Genomic DNA, 19,508 nt, shown 5'->3' with positions numbered 1-19,508 from the left:
CATACTCCACCTTTAATGGCAAATTAATAAATGATAATTGCTTTCATTTGCCAACAAATTATTGCCAATTATTTAAAGATCTGGGCTTCCCCTCGGTATCTCTTCTGATCTCTCACTTTTCAAACAGAGAGTACAAAGTTCTTTCTTCAAACAGTCCCTCAACTTAAATGAATTTGGCTTTTTCGCTGCTTAGCCAGAATCATAATTAGATTTTTGTTGTCTCTACATTTGTTAATACAGTTATTTGTATGATTATTATGTATGAGCACAGTCGGGTAAAGGGTCACATGTGAGTTGTGTTAGTGACTGTGCATTTACCTCCTCAATGACGTTGGCCTTAAGGATGAAAAATGACTTTCAGTGTAAGCTGAAAATAAAGTTGTATCGTGTATGTCACTTAGTTCAACAAATAGAGCGGTTTAATTCTGCAGGGAACCAAGCATTTCGTTTGCCACAGTGGCCACACAGCCATGTAAGCACAACATGAAAAATAAATGAGGGAATTTTTAAGAAAACATCAATTATCATTGTACGTGAAGCGTCTCCAAATCAGAACCAGCAGTGCTGTTAACAAACCCTAATGATTCTGGGGTCTCGCGGCTACAAGCGCAGAGGCACACACATGATGGCTCGGTGTCTCCTGTCATCTGGTTCTGATATGTATCTACATTTCTCCGCTGAAAACCTACATTTCATCTGCCACATGCCGAGGTTAACCTCTGTTCATGTCAACATTTTCTCCATCTTGAAATTTGGAGACGTGCACAAAAGACGAGCCTGCGCGATGCGCCGGGACACGAGCGAACGAGGAAGACGCGGAGCAAATATTCCCACAAGTTGACAAAAGTTGACACAGGCACAGATGTATTTGACAAATTCCCCGCTTTTGTGCATGTTTAAATGTGAGCCAGATGGTAGTGAACAGTGAGGCTTGGCGAGATGCCTCATTGTGTGTGGAGGCTATAGGCGAGGAACACTAGAGCTGATAAGAGTGGAGGCGCAGGCTTTCTGCAGAAAGGCCCCAAATCCCTCTGTCACTCACCATGATACAGTGATTTAATTCTTTCCAGCACCAGTTCCTGCCCACGCATGGAGAGCCATTAATACGGGGTGGCTTGGCTTTGTCCTGTTTCCACTTCCTACTGTATCATAAACCTACGCTCCCTGCTTGACTGAATGCTGCAGAAATGAGGCATTGAAAAGCTGCAGATGGAGCCATTTTAGAAGTTTTTACCGCCTGGGCTGCATCCAAGATCTCAGATGTCTCAGCAAAAGATCTGGCAACTAGAAATGTTTGTTTCTTTTAATATTAATAATACAAAATCAGCAGGATTTGGTGTGGGCTCGCCATGGAGGACGCTGGCTGCTGCTGTGATGGAACAGAGCAGACAGAATACAACACCTCGGTGCCATATGATGATAGCACCACGGTGCTGTTCTCACTCCGGTGTGAGAGGGTGCAGAGGGCTCACCTGAGTCTGAGTCATCCGGGCTGACGGAGCTGAGTAAGTCTTTTTCCCTCTCGTAGTCGATCTTGCAGAGCAGCTGACCCTCCTTCAGGACAAACTCGTCGCCCTTCCTCAGCTGGCGGTCGCACACGCAGCAGCAGAAGCAGTTCAGGTGGTAGACGCACTCCAGAGCCCGCATCACAAACTCCGTGGGGGCAATTTTCTCCATGCAGCCGCTGCATTTGGTCGCAAACAACCTACAGAACAAAGGGAAAAAAAAAGGGTTATTGTAGGTGTGCTCATGACAGAGGACTTAAAGAGAACACTGTGTAACGATTGTGTATTTTACTTTTATCTGGTAACTGCCTGCAGCCACAGTGGTCGCTATGCTCCATAAAAGCAGTAAAAAGTGTCACTTTAAGTGCTTTTCTTTATTTTGCCCAATAACCTTGCTTTATCTGCCCATCAAGGATTTTAGAAGTTGGCTTGTTGATCCCGTGGGCAGCCATAGAGGTGACTCCTTTGGCAGCAGCTCCTCTGTTAAAATGTCTAGGCTCGGGCCCGGCCCTGCATCCTTTCAAGTGAGCTCACTCGTGGTCACCAAAACCCCCTCGCAAATCTAAAAAAAGAGCCTGGGTCACGCTCTCGAGCACCAATCAAGCCTTTTGTTGGCACTTTAGACATTTCATATCCACAATACTCTATATGCATCAGATAATGTATCAGAGACCAGGATTCATCGCTGGCTACTGGGGCCGCCTTCCACTCCGTTCATATCTCATCTCCCTGTCTAATATCATGCCTCTACGGTGCAACACTACCTCTATCACCATTTCCTAGACAACACTTCCATCTTCTTTTATATCCTTTCAGGAAGATGTTTGCATTGTTTTATTGGCGACTGAGAGGCATTTAATTCGTCCTCTGTTGTTCAGAAGAAGCCACATTAAATGGAGCAAGAAGGCAGGGAGTGTGGTTGATCTTGTCCAGCCGTAAAGCTGGATTTATTAGCGGCCTCTTTGTTTGCCCTGGTCTGGAAGACAGCTGGCAACCGCCTATCTATTTGTGGTGAACATCTATTTCATTGTGCAAGGCAGGGAGGCAGCAAGAGGAGCAATTGACATCATCTGCTGGTTCGGGACAGGGATGAGCGATAGTGATGAATATAATGTGTAAATATGAGAGGAGTGGAAACCAAAGGATGGTTTTGTTATGCTAATGCGGTTATAGGTACTGATTGAGTACTGATATGGAGTGTGTGCGTGCATGCATGTGTATGAGCAGCTGTATGCAGGCAGGAAACAAGTGTGGTTTTTTGTGTGCTTTCTGAAATAATTGCTCATCAGGTCCGAATCAGGAGAGCTACATTTTATGCCACCTTAATTACATCTCAACAATTAAAAGGCTATTTCACCCCTTTCTAGATATTAATCCATTATAGGAAAAATTACAACCTGTATCTGCCAGCGAAAGACACTCACAGCATCTTATTTTCTTCTTTAACCGGCGCTGCAGCAGCAAAACAACAGAGATGTCAGAACTGGCACTCTCAGGGTTCATGAAATCCTTTAATCTTTCATTTATTACAATAAGTTAAGAAGATTATTATTGAACTATGGAAAAACCTCAAGGATAATCCCTTGAAAAGAAATTTTGGCATGTTTCTCAAACGGGCAGGGTTCTTGTTTAAGTGACCTGCCAACCTGGATCTGTCTTCTAAACAAACCACCGCGTTTGGTCACTGGAAAATAAAAGACAAGACTTTAAATTAAAAAAGAAAAAAAAAGGAAAAAAATGCAAAGAGAGAAATCTCACATTGACTCATTCCTGCAAATGAAAAAGTGAATATTCAGGGGCTTGTTTCTAGTTTTTAGAAGGATTAGTGTGTTACATGCTGGGATCAGGGGAAAGAGGTGATGAATCTGTCAAGACAAGTTCCCAGCTCTAACTCTAATGTTTAGCTAATGATTGCTGGCTTAGGCTCAGAAAGAGCAAAAAGTTGAGGAAATGACTTGTTAGCGCGGTTTTGATACGTCCAGGACTCCGCATTCACCTACGACCGCTCTCTCAAATCTTCTCATCTAGATGAAAACATTCTCATTCAGCCCTCTTTCCTTTCTTCTTTCTCCTCGCCGAGTCTAATCTTGTAAGCCATTATTTTTCTATTTCCCCTCTCTGTCACTTTGCATTATTTTTGCTGCTGTAATTCCTATTCGTCCCTTCTGGAATCTTCCTGTCCTGCTTTGTCCTCGGGTCTAATCCGGACTTTCTGCCTGTTTTCAGTCCCCGGTCCCCATTCTCAGCGGGGTTCAGATGGAATAGCCATGCATGACGCCCCTTCTATGGCAACCACACCTCCACAGGAAGGCAACGCCGACTTTTCGGATGGGCAGAGAAGGCCTTTGAGAAGCTGGCAGCAGAAGTAAATCCTTCTCTAAGGAACAAGGAGAATTAGCAGGGAGCAGTGGACTAGGGATTTAACCCTACCCCTCTCCTTTGAAAGGCACAGTCAGTCCCACTCCTGCGGCTAGCCACAATCAAACAGAGGAGGAGTGGGGAGGTGGCAGCGGGGAGAGGAGAACACAAACTCCCTGAATGACACAAGCAGTGGATTGTGGAGGAGCCTAATCCCACTTTAATACCTTTCCAAGTTCAGCTGCTAAAGAATGCTCTTTAAAACAACACCACTGTGTGAGCAGTGAAGGTTGACCAGGGGGAGGCACGCCATTCAACCTCCACAACATTACCTGATTAGTGGTTTGAGGACCCGGCCTCTGGGCCAGCATGCCGACAGGAGACAGAGCGGAAGATGTAAATGATGATTTTATATACAGAAAAACACATCAACAGGGGCCGGTGATAGCATTAGCCGGAAAAGAGACCACACAACTCTGTGTGAAGATCCGCGGGGATATTAAAGACATCAAAGAAGCTGTAGGTGCGACAGGAATCAGACTTAAAGTGATTTAGGTGATCATTTACCACTTTCTCCCTCTACTTGATCCCACTGACCCATCCCACTAAGACGTGTATCCACCGAAAATCCACTTTCTGGACGTTCAGCTGCTCTGGTAACACGATCCCGAGTGTTGCAAGAGGGAGAGCTAGTCTGAGTATAAAAGACACCACAAAGGAGGACCACCAGGACGACATCCCCACGTCCCGGCTCTTGCTTTTCCTCCTCCCACACCTGAGCGCACAGATCAAGTGATGAGACCCTCCTGTGTGGATCAATGGCCGCATCTCAGGCACAGAGAACTGTCAATATTTACCCAGGCCTCCCCAGAACGCGACTCATAAATGGGAAAAAAAGAGCCCATCTCAGCACATAGCTCTCCCAGAGGAATCATTAGGTTCCTGCTTTTAATCCTGTGTCCGCATACCTGTAATCCCCTGTCTGTTCTTTTTTTTTTTTTTTTTTTACACATTATCTGTGGTTGTCTCTCCATCTCTGTGACAGATTATCGCACTGTTGAGGCTTGTAATGCTGCAAGCAAATGCAAGAAAAAACTGGAACAAAAAAAAGAGAGCATTACGAGGAAGACAAAAGCCAACAAGGAGCGAGGTGTTGTTTTGTCTGATGAACACTTTAGCCGAGCAAAGTGCAGCTGAGAGACATCAGCCTCCTGCCTGCTCTTCTTCTTCTTCTTCCCCCCTTTTTCCAGGCACTTTGGAGAACTATGCACTCTCCCTTTGAACAGATTATAGGCAACTTAAAGTGTGACAACATCTTAAGCTCTCACCACATGTTGCCAATGATTTCCCTTCTGCAGACATTACATTTAATGCTTCTGCCGCAGTGATAAGCATCAGGAGGACTGGGCGGGATAAAAGAAACCCAGAAGAATAAGAGAGAAAAGGGGGGGGCACGGAGCTGCTCATGGCGCTTGATAATCATGCTACATTTAGCAACACGTGCAACAGTCTCACCTACTCCCCTTTTTGCTGCTGAACAACACTCTGAGAAATGCCATAACAATTTGGAGAAGAATAGCCGGGGCTATTATGTCACCGCATCCCTTCAAAGACAGAGGGGATGAGGATTATCCAGGCAGCAGCTGTAAGCTATTACTTTGAAGATGGGCTCTCGTGTTTGGGCAGGAAACCTGTGGCCATGCCAATCATGCCGAGGTGAGAGATGAGGCCTGGGAGGCAGGTCAGCGAAGGGCCTCCGGGCAGGACGGAGAGAAACGACTGGTTTAGCGACTACGTCTCAGATCAGTCTTTTTCTCGACAGCTGAACAGAGCTGGACAGCATATTTTGCAGGTTTCTTTCCTTTCAGAGCAGATTAGAATAGTCTGAAGTTTGGAGAGCACTCACATTCTTGCTGAGAAGTAGATAATGAGATCAATGTCACTCGAGTCACGACTAGAGTCTGCAAAGCTCACATTCTCATACAGACTGAAACCAGGATGATAGAGCAAAATGTTCAGCATTTTAGGAAACACACTTACCACCCTTTCTACTCTTATTTATGTCCAGTAAGCAGGGCTGTCAGCTAGCTTATCTTAGCAAAAAGACTAGAAATATGGATGACTGTGGACTATTTCTACTGGTAAAGTTCCCCACTCAACATTTTATACGTGATTTATTTAATAGTCTTTGTGCTGAGCTCATTTCTTAAAAACTAGGCACCTATGTGCTTTTTTCAAAGCCGATATCAATACCAATTGGAAGTAATCAAAGGTTTTAGATATTATAAATCAATATACTTTTGCAGCCAAAATGAAAATCTAAGAATTAAAAAAGTCAAAGCTTCACTGTAATATTGTTATTTGTTAATGTCTTATGTATTTTTAATTAAAAGAATTTATCCTCAGTGCAGAAAGGCTATTTCTACTCACATGTAAGCAATTAAATAATGCAATAAAGGAAATTAAATAGTGCTGTTAGGAAGACATTTCCCATCACTACAAAATGACTACAGATTTTTAGTTTTTTTAAGCCGCATTTTTACATCCATTTATTTTACTGGGAATCGGTTAAAAAATAATCAATCAGCCCATAAAGTTTTCACTTTCTTAAAATACAATTTGTGGCATTTTTGTGCCTTTGTTGCACGTGATAGTAGAGAGTAGATAGCAAATAATCTGGTCTGCAGTGATTCATTTTTCCCCCTAAACTCCTGTATTTAATAAGTAGCTCAATTATCATTAAAATGTTCAGGTGGAATCTTGTCCTGTTTGCTGTCTGGACTGACAACAAACAGCCCTGTCACAGCAGAGATCTCTAAATGGTTGAAAAGCCATTTCTCAGCTCCTCGCGAGACACGCCTTAGAATGTCAAAATTGGTTTTTAGCAACAGTATCAAGAGCTTTGGCTTTGGAGGAAAACATTTGATGCCCAGATGTTTAGCTACACGGGGATGAAACCTTTTCAACTTGGTCTCAACATTAGGAAAATGCTCCGTTACGTATGGCTCTGTAGTCCTCCACATGCTGCTAGACGCTCGATGTTGAGCACAGCAGCCTAAAAATAACCACCTGAATTCTGCTAATACAAATGCTTAATTGCTTGCAGAGGGACGGATGATAAAAGCAGCTTCCAAAAAGAGAGCTTAACACAAATCTGTATCTGCGAAAAGGAGGTTAAAACAAACTTTCAGCCTGTGCGAGTAGTAAAGTGCAAAAAAAAGTAGCAGCGATGATGCTGTCTGCATAAATGATCTCAGTAGCTGACCTTGTTTCATAGTATCAGCATTTCTCTTTGGAGCATAGATTCATGGAGAGTAATGAAGCCAAATAAAAAGTGCCATCCTTCTGCTCCCAAGGGCCAACTCCAGTCAGCTCTAAAAGCTGCTTAATCACCATCCCGTGCTTACTACATTAGCATAATAATGGCCTTTAAATTGAGGCTCTTTGTTTTTTAATTAAACTCCCAGCAGGTAAAAGTAAAACACATTAACGGGAGATGTGTACACCACTAATGGCCCAAAGGTGCCTTCTTCATCACGCAGCTCTGGCCACAGGGTTCTGCTTGTTCCCCGCGCTGAAGCGCAGCACCGGCTGCCTGCGAGCTCACAGGGGAGGAATGAGACAAGCTGATTGCACTTGGCATAGCAAAGATAATAGCAGAGACGTGTTCGACGTGTTAGAGTATGCATATGCACCTGCCCTGCATCTCAGAGGGAACGCACTTAGTAAGAGCGGCTGAACGGGGCTCTGCTAAATCTGTTAAAAACGACACTGGTTACAGTTAGTCTGGAGTCAAGTGTTTCCAGGATCATCTATCCCACATGTCTGCTATTGTGAAAATAAATACGGCCACTTTATTTCTATGGCAGCGTGAGCTCCTCTGTGCTGGAATGTGCAGCTCCTCAGACGGGTCCCCGGCCAGACGGACATCCCAGGAATATCTGTACATAACGCTGCACTGCACAGCTGCAAAAAGAAATCCTAACCCTTGAGTCGTTATTCAAATGATCTCATTCCAGGGGCTGTGTGTTTCACAGATTACTCAACACTTGAATTTAGCAGGGATGTGGTCTTCATGTGTGTCCTGTCTCACTGCAAGAGCCTAAAAATATTCTAACTGTGCCTCTATCTGTCATGATTTGGCCTAGCTTACAGAAATATTTATATTCTTCATAAAGAGGGGGGTGTAACTGAACTAGTGTGGCGCTATATGCGATATAAGGCTGCATATATATAGTCCAAACTACATGTTCATACAAAGCACTAAAAGCAACAGCGGAATGCAGAGAATTGTCTCGCAGCATTAAGCGACTCCCTCACATGTATCTACTAATGAGTCTCCAGCATGGAAATAATCCTCCCCAGCCACACAGGTAGAACAAAGCTCATGGAGTGAAAAGGACAGTGTATTGGGCAGCAGAGGAGGCTAAGTACACATCTAAATACAAGAGTAAGCAGGCGAGCACACATGATGCTGTTTGGACAGCTGGTGTTCCTGAGTATGTAAAATGAGTGCAACATCGCATTTAGGCTCAGTTTTTAGAGCCACGAACAAACAATATGGTCGCACACTCCCAGTCACAGCATCAGGGAGGAAATTATGACTGTAAGGATTTTTTTTTTCCCGTTTTGGCATTTTTCCCCACCCCCTGCTTTTTAAAAATTAGTTACCTGTTCTCCACGTAGGGTTGATCCTTAAGCAAATAAATTAAAAGACGGTGAATTACGAGGCTGGTGTGAAGCGCTTTGCTCTGCCTTTTGTCACTCGTGGAAGTGAAGCCGTTTGTAAAGGGCAGCGCTGCTGGAGATGTGAAATATTTACAACACGAGGCTAAAAACACGAGCTCCTGTTAAGATACCTACGGAATCATCTGCACCCATTTTATGTACGCGTTTAATAATTCAGTTTGTTTACCAGTTAAAAGCTAATTGGAGTAAGGTGAAGCAGAGCCTGTGATTGACGAGACAAAGCTGTGAGAGCAGAGAGAGTGACGGCTACAGTCAATGTAATGACTATCACATGTTAAAGAACTACAACATGGCGGACTGTAACCTCCCAGAGCTGCAGGATTATTTTTGAAAATCCGACGTTGACTCATGAGTGCGCTACAAGTCAAAACGATTTTGCAGCAACGAAAACAATTATGATCTCATGTCCAGTCAAACAACGCAGATTAAATCAGGAGGCCAATAAGCAGGAGAGGCTTCACCCAACTCTAAGATACTTTACTTTCTTTATTGTAGGAAATAAATGGACTCATCTCTCAGATTCAGAGCTGGAATGGTTAAAAAACAACATTTGGATTGGAGGGCTTTATAATTACTATTGACCCAGAGGTTCTGGGTCTAAGAAATAAAACAAACAGTAATATGAGGTGTTCTAAAGCACAAGTCTGCAAATATGCAAAGACAGGGTCTGGTGGAGAGCATCACGCTTTGGCTGCTTTTCTCCGCTCCTAATCTGTGGGCCTACACAATATTAAGACGGCTTTGGAGCCACTTGTGACCCAGCTGTGCACTAATGAAAAATTCCACAGCTCTGTGCAGAGGCCAATGGAGCTTGACCCCTTTCCACCCTGAACCAAGCAATGTCCATCTTGAGGAGTTTACCAGGGCTGAAAGATAGTGGATTAATAGGCAGAAAAGGAGAAAGAGAGACAATCTGGGAAAGTCGGGAAAAAAAAGAGAAAAGAAAAAGCCCTTGTGTGTTTCCCCCTTCTTCTCTTCCTCCAATCTTTAGTATATTGGTGTGAAGTAAAGTGTTTGCGCAGGTTTTAATGGGCAGAGATGATCTGGAGATCATTGTGACAGAGGACGGTTGTATGAGGGGGCTCTGTTTATTTAACAGAGATTCAGTCTAAGCCCAAAATTAGTTTGGAGGGAGAGAATGTGAGGCAACCAGGAATTAGACGTTGTTCACAAGATCCGGATCCGTGTGTTTGTGATCCTGCTGCCCCTTGATTTCTTTCACTGTGTCTAAACCAAGACAAAAGTCAGCACTATAGAAGCAGATACCAAAGGAACACCATAAAACCTGCTGCCGACTGCAGACACATGTACAGTGATAGGAACAGACATCATGGTAACTCCTCAGAAAGGTCAATAAGCAGGAAGAGTTTTTAGAAGGATGTATATGTTTTGGTCTGGTCTGTCTTTCATTATCTTCTCCTTTCTTTTTCTTGGCATTTATTTATCTCAACTTAACATAATTTAAAGAACACCCAGATCAGCCACCCACTCATCTCCTTCAGTTGCTAACATTCACAGACACACAGATACATAGCTAGAGGCAGATAACCATCTAGGAAAATAGCCAAGAAATGCAGAGGAAAACAGACCGAAAAATGCAACTCGAAGGGTGAACAGAGGGATAGGAGAAGAAATGCGGCTTGCTCTGCATTTTCCACGACAAATGTATGTCAAGATATGACCTTTACATCTATGCTCCATTTTAAAGAGGCTTAGAAACGATTATAATTACTTTAGAATAATATATAATCACAGATGGTGGCGCACCACTGTATATTACAGATCAATTGAGCGGGATCGATACCAGGCACTTCACTCATATAAACCCTTAGCTGTCAACCTAAATTCTCATCGGAACAAACGACAATAATCTGCCTCTCTCAGAGCATCGAATCATCAATGCTCTCAAATTGTCGCATAATTTAAAAAAGATGCGTCCACCATCCTTCGGGGAATAAAGCGAAATGTGCGGCGGGGTTGGTGGGTGTGGTGGAGGGGGTGGAGGGGCGCCACGGGTGAGGGAAAATGAAAAGAGAAAGCAATGAAAAATAAACATTGTTATTGAAAGACAGGATGCTTTAAGACCCGGGGGCCAGGGATTAACATTCAGATTAGCATTCAAATAATATATTTGAATTTCTGATCAGCAATCCTCTTCAAAGAGCTAAATCCCAAGATTAGCAGGTGTTATGCTAAAAAGCTGTGTTTTTTTGTCGGGAACGTAGCTACACTAGCCAAACAAATATGTCTTTGAGTGTGAAGAGCTGGCATGGATGTATGCTTGTAACCATGGCGACTGAACTGGTAGTTAGGAGCCTTGGAGAGGGGTGCAGTGTTGGAATGTTGTCAAACAGACAGAGGGGCGCACATACACCGCAGAGCAACCAAAAACCTGCTGCTTCACTAAAGACCATCAGCTACACTTTTGAGACCACCTACAAAATTCCATGGAGCTTTGGGCCAGAGGGAGAGAAAGGTCATTCTGCATCATCATCATCTTTTTTTCTTTTTTTCAAATATAGTTCTTTTATCCCCCTCTTTTCCAATGGTTTTGATTTAAGAAGAATCCCGGCCTGACTGGGGGAGTCACACATAAAAGTGATGAATTTAAAGCAGACTTTGTAGCGTCCACACAAAGATGAATAAGAAAATAGCAAGTAAGAGCACAACCCATTTTACCCAACATTCATACTTCTGACAAATGAAATGAAGTGTTTTAAAATAAACTGTGCTCAGATCTGTCAGGACACATGCGTTAGACGTGTAAAATGTCAGTTCAGTTTACTGCCAATCTATTGATATGTTTATTAAGCTGTTAGAGCTAAATTATCTGCAACAGGTGTATTATTTATTTTTTTAAGCTTTATGTTACTTTCATCTGTGCATAAAAATGGTTTGAATTTGCATATTATAACACACACACTCACAGATGCTTCACAGCCAATCCTTATATCTGATTATGTATATATATTATATATACTGGGCTGATGCAAAAGTTCTGTTACACTTGCAAAATGCAAGGCAAAATGAACACAAAGATTTTTTTGTGCAATAAGATAATTTTTATTTTCCAAATGTTTCAATATATGTGGTAATGATTAATTATTAATCAGAATGTGGCCACCCAAAAGTTTTATCTTATTGCACTAAAAAATCTTTGTGTTCATTTTTTGAATGTTTCAACAAGTGTAACAGAACTTTTGCAAAGCCTGGTTTATATATAGAGAGAGATAGAGAGAGAGAGAGAGAGAGAGAGATAGAGAGAGAACACATTTTTTAACTATTTTGTTAGCCATACAAATAAGATTTTCCATTAATTTAGCAACAAAAGTGAAAATTTGAGCTTCTCTCGTTTTTGTCACTTTGTGTTTTATTTGTATCATTTTGAGTCTCGTTTTTGTATTTTGTGTCTTGTGTTGTTTTGTGTCGTTTTTTGTCATTTTGTTTTGTGTCTATTTTTTTCTTTGTTCTTGTTTTGTTCTCATTTATGTCATTTTGTGTCTCTGTATTGATGTTTTATCATTTTGGACATTGAATAAATAATTTTGAATTAAGTTTTAGCCATTTTTGGAAGTGTTTTCTTGTAATTTTGGACAATTTAAAAATATTTTTGAATTAACGCAGCTTCAACTGCTGGAACCACGCTCCATTTGAAAAATGGGAAGACACTCTTCCTCTACTACATATACTTACTAGCAAATTTAAAGATCAAAACTTTAGATTATTATTACCTTTTAATACATCTCTTTTTTGATTACATAGCTCCAACTTGACAAGCTACAACATAAAATGATGTTGACAATTCAATTGTAGAACATAGAATTCTGTAATAATTCACATGGGCATTTTTTCTGAATCATGAGCAGGCTACTTTTAAATTTAGGACCTTTTTCATGCTTCCAGTGTAGTATTGCTAATATTTACTTCTGTAAAATGTCTGATTTTCTTTACCACTGATCAAGTCCGACGTGTTACTCACAGCGGTTAGTGGTTTCTAGTCGAACACATTCAAAGAGCGTTAGTCTTGTCATTACTCCGCCTTGCACACAAGGTACAAATAGCCCTAAAAGAACAATAAATGAATTGTCTGTGCTTGCTGCAACCTGCATTGTGTATGTGGGTGTTTGTGTGTTCGATCTTGAAAGGGAAATTTCTCTCTCCATCGTAGCAGCTAGTGTTACTGTGAAACTATTTTGTTCATGTCTTAAAGTATTCAAGCATGCATTTTGCCCCAGGAGGTCTGGCAGAAGAGTCGTCTGATGCCCTTGCCGCTCTTTCTCTCGAACTTTCCTCTGTTTTTCCCACACACCCACCCACACACACACACACACACACACAGCATTTCTCTGTCATGTGGTTGCTGGAGTGTAAAATCTCATCTCTCCAGCTGGAAGAGAACAGGTTCGACAAAATTCCCTTTTCTCCACGTGGAGCCTTTAAGGCACAGAGTGGAATGGTGAAGCATGGCACGGCACGTCTGGCCTCTCTACCAACCAACTGACAGTGTATCTGCATGGCCCCGCGGCGCATACCTCGAGTCAACTCAGTGGCCTTACCGCAGCCCTTTAGTGACTGCATTATGACCTCTAACAGAGCACTGACACGGTTTATTTTCCCCTTTGCTTTGGCTCTGGATTCAGTAAATTGACAATGTGTTGTGCCGAAGTGCACGGAAGATACGGGTGCCTCGACTTGGCCGATTCATACATATAAGGCCTGGTTAAACAGCCTGATATGAATTCTCAGGAGAGGATGATGCACAGCAGCTGTAGTTATGCGTATTTGCCTGTGAACAAGGCCGACGCGACTGGTGCCCCTGCAACTCATTGTACACCCCGATTCGGCTGATATGGATCCTTATTTGTCTTCAGACGCGATGACAATGTCTCCTGCCACAGTGACACCCGTGGTCAGCCCTCTCAGCAAGGAAAAAGGTTTGTATTCACCCACCAATTTTACACTCTCTTTAGGTCCAGGAGTGTCTTTGTGTGCCGGGGAGCAGCCCATTCTCTGTGGCTGTCTGAAAAAAGCAGCTGTTTCTATAATGCTGTGGCAGCACTTTATGTTGCAGAATGATAAATGAAGGGGAAGAGGCAGAGCTGAGGTGCAGCTGAAGCACACACACGCAGAAACAATGGCATAGGAGGGTCCATGAGCTACATGGATATGCTCTCTGCGCCCTTTTCTCTTTCAGCCTCTGCCTCTCTCTTGCTTGCATCAATCTCTCTCTCTCTCTCTTCAGGTTAGACTCCTGGAGCTCACCCATAGCCAGAGGTTATGAGAGCGTGTTGAAGAGGTGGGGGCTAAACAGACTGACACGTCCCACCATCCCCGTGCAGACCCAGGGGGAATGAGGGTCCGCGGTCCGCCGTCCCACCGGGACCTGTCGCTCCTCTGTCCTCGGGGCAGTCATCTTCCTTTCCACCACCGACCTAATGACAGAGCCCGAGGCCTCATCACTCCACCTCCGCCCCCCCGCACCCTCACCTCCCAGCTTCACACTTCTCTCTCCCCGTTGTCTTACCCAGGTGCCTGTCAGAGGGGTGTCTGCTCTGCGACTGGTGTAGCTGTCCACATAAGGGCCTCCCCCCCTCCCGCCGTGCCTCCTCCCCATGGCCTCGGGCTCAGCCTTTCATTTTGAAGTGGCGCGGGCCAGCTCTGCACCAGCCTGGGGCCCTCGGCCTGCAGCCTGCTCCATTGTTTGGCCTCAGAGAAAGACTATTATTTCAACTCAATTTACTGTGAGTAAACACTGAGTGATAAGGCCCCCTGTCCTATCCCTCACACACCACCACACACACACACACGCTTCTCTGATCCCTCCCTCCCTGACCGTGGGCTGTAATATACGCCGCCAACAAATCACTGCTCTCAGCCCATTGCTATCACTGGGCTTTAGAATGGAGCTTACTAATTCACTTTCCAACACAGATCAGAGGACAGGCCTCATGTGTTTCAGAATATGGCTCCACCACTGAGCGGCATTTAAAAGGGCTTGTGGCCCTATGGTGGACCGTTATAAATTTCGAGCAACAGCATTTTCACATCCCTAAGATACTATTCACATGCTAAAACCTGTGCTAATCAGATGTAAATATGCAAAGATATCAACTGTGAAAACAGTGCTGCGACAGTTTATTAAAGGGGGAATTTTAATCATTTTCGGCATCAGTAATATCAAAGACGAAGCCATATGATGAATGGCTCATCTGCTCAGATAGATCAGTGGAGCTCAGAATAATCATGACGGTAGCTTTTTGTGTTTCCAAGACAATGGACACAGAGTGACTCACAGCTGCAGGAATGAGACGCCGTGGCCAAGTCTCCAATGTTAGGACTACATGGCAGCCAAAAGCAGAGGATGCGACTGAAAGTAGAATTCCACACACATACATGTGATTGTGAGTTTTCATTCTGCTGTGCCTCTGTTGCTTCTTTGGAAAAAAAAGAAAGCCTTACAAAGAGCCCTGTTTGTTCTGTTTTTCATTGTCTCACCAACAGAAAAGGCCCTCGTCCCTTTCGGTGTGAGGCGCTGTACTATGTCTTAATTATACGGAATAATCAGCCAGCTTTAAATAGCAGTCGTTTGCTCTGTCTCCAACCTTATGTGGCTAATATAATTATTTGGGAGCCTCCTTTATCTTAGGCAGAAAGAGGCTGACACAGTAGCAGAAACTAATGTGATAAAAGCTTAGCATATCACGGCTTGATTCAAGGATTTTAAAGGTAAGTGTTTATGACAAGGTAATAATGCCTCATGGCAAAAGGCTGGACTGTAAATTGGTTAGTTAGGCCATGATGGATGAGGGGGGAGCCTAACCTTATTTCCAATAGAGCCTCTTGATTTCTAGAGCTGAGGATAATGAATTTGATTTAATTAGACCATCCCTCATCTAATTAAGAGTGGGAGAAATCTGACCCTGTGTGTAGTCTTAAAACAGGCTCTACTTTGAACCATATGGACATATCTGAACAAAGGCAGCGAGTTAAACGTTCTGAACGAAAGGGATGCTGCTATAAAGAGTCATCACATTAGCCGTGATTCCTATTCATCTAACCCACGCTTCATGAAATAAGTAAACTTAATCACTTAAAAAAAAGAAGATTATTGTGTCAAATAAAAACAAACTACCTTCCCATTAAGAACGGATTTGAGAAGATGGGACGAGGGATCAGACAGCAGCTATAAAGGTCCAATTAAAGTAGTGATTCATCATCAGATTATTAATGAAGCATGTGAGGGTCCTCTGCAGTATTGGTAATGGGCTGGTTGGCCTATCTCCCCCTAAACCCTCTGGGTAGACCTGCTCCTTACACTGCCAAGGTAATCTCTTTAAAGGCCAAGGAGATCCAGCCCACCAGGCCCCCAAAGGCACCCTTACGCCGCTCCCACCGCCTGCTACACTCTGCGCTTCACCTCGCAGCCTTGACAACTCTCATTATGGCTCCAACTTTTCTAGGCTTCACCTCGGAGAAACAAACTCTCTCAACTTGATCATTCTGACAGCCCCGGGTGTTGTATTTGTCATCCTCCGACTAACTGGAAGTGCTTGCGAGAGTCGGGGATCTGAGGAGAAATGATGTAAAGTCTGCCTTGTCCAGAGCCGGATATCCAAAGCCAGCTCTGATTTGCTTCAAGCTCTGATGATGTCCGCGGGTGTGGGCGGCGAAAATATCTCAAATCAGCCATTATTATTCCTGTATATGCTGTAAAGCCTTATAATACTTATCATTGGCAGTCCATCTCACGCTACACAACACCATAGATGCTTAGGTAGCCAACACACTGCAGATCCAATTACCTGTAATACACACTTCAGTTTATCTCACTCCCAGTCATTATCTAAATTGCCGACATATTATTAGGGTACCTGCTTGAGAAGTGTGTGTTTCTCTTTTGTCTCCTAATAGGGCCCAAAGGGAGTGTTGTTTTGTACGTAACCCTCTCTAGGCTCTAAAGGAATGGGCTTTATAACCGTTTTCCAAAACAGAGGCATGCGGGAAGCACAGAACACTTCACCATTATGTACCAAACACAAACGTATCTGTCATGACATGATGAGTGGTAGAATCAGGAGATTAATTATGTGATTGTAGGGAAAGGAGCCGGCCCTCAGTCGGAGTGGTCCCTCATTACATTACCTCATTCTCCAGAGGAACCTAATTGACTTCATAGGCATGCGGCTCCTCCACAGAAGATCTGCACTGATTGAGAAGTGTGACAACTATTAACATTTGATAATGCATGGCCTCTCGATCAAACCACTGAGGGTAAAATCAGTCTTTTGTGATGATCTCGGAGCCTGTTTCACACTGAAATTGATCAGAAGGTGATGTGAATTCTGGACATAAATGGCATTTGTTTTCTAAATTTCATTTCACGGTACCACTTAATGTTAAAGGTTTTCTTTCTGGACTGTTTTCCAGTGAAACTCAGAGTTAAGTGAACTCAGAAAAAGCAAATTCCTCAAAAAACCATGGATAATCATGGTGCATTTCACTTGAAATGAAACCGCTTTTAAAAGCAATCTCATTGTGTGCGAGGGCATTTCTGTTGACGCCAACATTCCTCTTAAGATCATAGATATTAATAAAATTACACTCTCTAAACAGAGAACCTCAAACTGCAATAATACCGGAGTAGACTACAGTAGACAATTGTGTGATTGCATCTACAGTTCTATCTTTGCTTAACAGTCACTGAGCTTTCCCCCCCCCCACTAGGTTGGCACTTATTTAATGAGCAGACCAGCACAGAAGCTGTCACGAGCCCACAAAGGGAGAACTGAAGGCCAATCGTGCCTCGCATCATTCAAATCATGTCCATGCAAGTGAGATGTACTCCTGACACTGGCCGCTCCTCGGAGAGCCATATATGCAATTGCAGAATAGCTGCGGCTGAAAATGTCTCATCCATAGGGACGCTCACAAGCAATAACACCGTATATGAGAGACAGACAGCTAGATTGAATAGAGAGACAGCTAGACAGGCAGAGATCAAGTCCAATCCTGCTCCCGTCATCTGGCTGCATGTTCACAGGTCAGGCTTAGTTAATCTAATTCTTGGGCTTTCCCACAAAAGCCAAGTGCCACTCAGGAGAAGTGGCAGGGAGAGAGGGAGAGAGAAAGAGAGGGGCTGGGAAGTGGATGTGGAGAGGGCTGGTGGCGGCGGCGGCGGTGGTGGGCTTGAATAATTATGAATCAGGGAGCTTAACCTTCTGGGGAGTTAATTTGAAGAGCACTGGGGATAGGGGAGTGGGACTCTTTATTTCCCTGGGGTGCCCCTAATGCCATTGTGAGGGAATGGAGAGATCAGGACACGCAGCAATATCGTGTCTGTTAGCCACCATATGACGAGCTGACCCCAGAGCCGCGCTCACAATCACACCTGCCGTCATCAGGGCTAATTTGTTAAACATATCAATAGCGCTCTGCTGGCCTTTTCTCTGCCACGTCGGACCATTGATTCAGCCGCAGCGCTGAGTGACAACAGCCGACCCCTTGACTTCTCTCCCTCCACCAACAGACACATTAAATCACTTTCTATCTCTGGGCTGTACTTCTTCTTTTTTTGTTTCAAAAACTGTACAAGAATAAAGTTGTATGATTTAAGCACAAATAAACAAATCAGTTTCATATCTGTTGGCGCTTCAATTACAGTTTTGTAACAACCTGCAAATATTACCTATGTTTACGTCCATAACTGGATTTTTGCCTCCACCAGCAAAGCAGGGAGAGACACAAACTGAGGCATGAGGGAAGACAAAGAGGGGCTAGAGACACAAACGGAGGGTTAGATAAATCACAGCATGAAGAAATGATACTTTGCAGCCCTTGGCTCTGCGACGACTGTGAGCTGGAATTCTTTTATTTGGAGTGGGGGCCTCTGTCCCAAGCTCTCACCGGGAGAGTCTCCTGTCATGTTTGCAAGCATGGAGGTTGAGAGATTGGCTGGCTAGCTGGCAGAAAGACCCTGTTGTGTGGCTGTGGCAGCGGCAGCAGCAGCCTATGGCAGCACAAACCTCGACATCTGGATCCTGTTTGCTGGGAGCACACTCAGACATGCCTGACTCTGCCAAGGGGAATCTCAGCCCTTTGATTTCTACTCCCATGGCCCGGTCTAATTGTCATTCCTCATTATTTAGTCAAAGGTGGAGGATGAATCATAAACTATTACGGAGAAATGACATTTTCTACTCAGAGAGAAATCCTCCTCTGCCTCGCTCCCCGTCTCATCTCAGCTGATAAGGACTATGAATTTTATACATGGCTGGAGTACAAACATCTCTCATGTGTGCTCATGTCGTTAGGATCTGGCCAAGAGGGTCTGTGCTCTTCTGAAACCATGAGTGATGCAAGAGGGGAAAAGTTGCAGGAGATTTGATGACAATGCTCAGTTAGAAGAGGGGATCTTTGCTGTCAGGAGCTTCTATACAAAAAACAAAACAAACTGGGCTTTAACAGCAGCAATTGCAGGGATTCCTGCTAATAAAAGCAACGTGTTTACAGATGCATAAAAAGTACACGTGTTAATACTACAAACAGCTTTCTCCACATCATTCCACAGTTCATTATCAGAAATGATAATAAATAGAGATAGAAGCATGTGGGATACTTTCATGCTGTCTGTAAATAATTCTCTTAACAAGAAAGACTTCACCCATCCTACAATTTCAGACTCAAATAAAATAAGTTCTGCTGCTCAGGGTAATCAGCTGATCGATTGAAAAGTAATCAAGACGTCACATGTAAGCGAAAATAACAGTTTGGTAATTTAAAAAAAACTGTTTTTAATCTGCGTTTTTTCTTAAGATGTTATTATTTGACAGCAGATCAAGGTAGAAATGCCATGATCTAACAAATAACATAATTTGTGGTTGCTTTCATCTCAGCAAC

At 43.5% G+C, this 19,508-nt stretch overlaps 1 protein-coding gene across 6 annotated transcripts in view; it reads right to left on the bottom strand.

The window, feature by feature from the left end:
• Positions 1-19,508, bottom strand: part of lmx1bb (LIM homeobox transcription factor 1, beta b) — a 59,027-nt gene that overhangs the window by 5,657 nt on the left and 33,862 nt on the right. For all 6 annotated transcript variants that reach the window (XM_051951009.1, XM_022201321.2, XM_051951008.1 and 3 more), the window contains one exon: positions 1,473-1,705. In XM_051951009.1, the coding sequence (XP_051806969.1) occupies positions 1,473-1,705 (233 nt within the window). The remainder of the gene's footprint in view (positions 1-1,472; positions 1,706-19,508) is intronic.

The sequence above is a fragment of the Acanthochromis polyacanthus genome, chromosome 7 (assembly GCF_021347895.1).
Source record: "Acanthochromis polyacanthus isolate Apoly-LR-REF ecotype Palm Island chromosome 7, KAUST_Apoly_ChrSc, whole genome shotgun sequence".
NCBI lineage: Eukaryota > Metazoa > Chordata > Actinopteri > Pomacentridae > Acanthochromis > Acanthochromis polyacanthus.
This window is presented reverse-complemented; position numbering and strand designations above follow the sequence as displayed.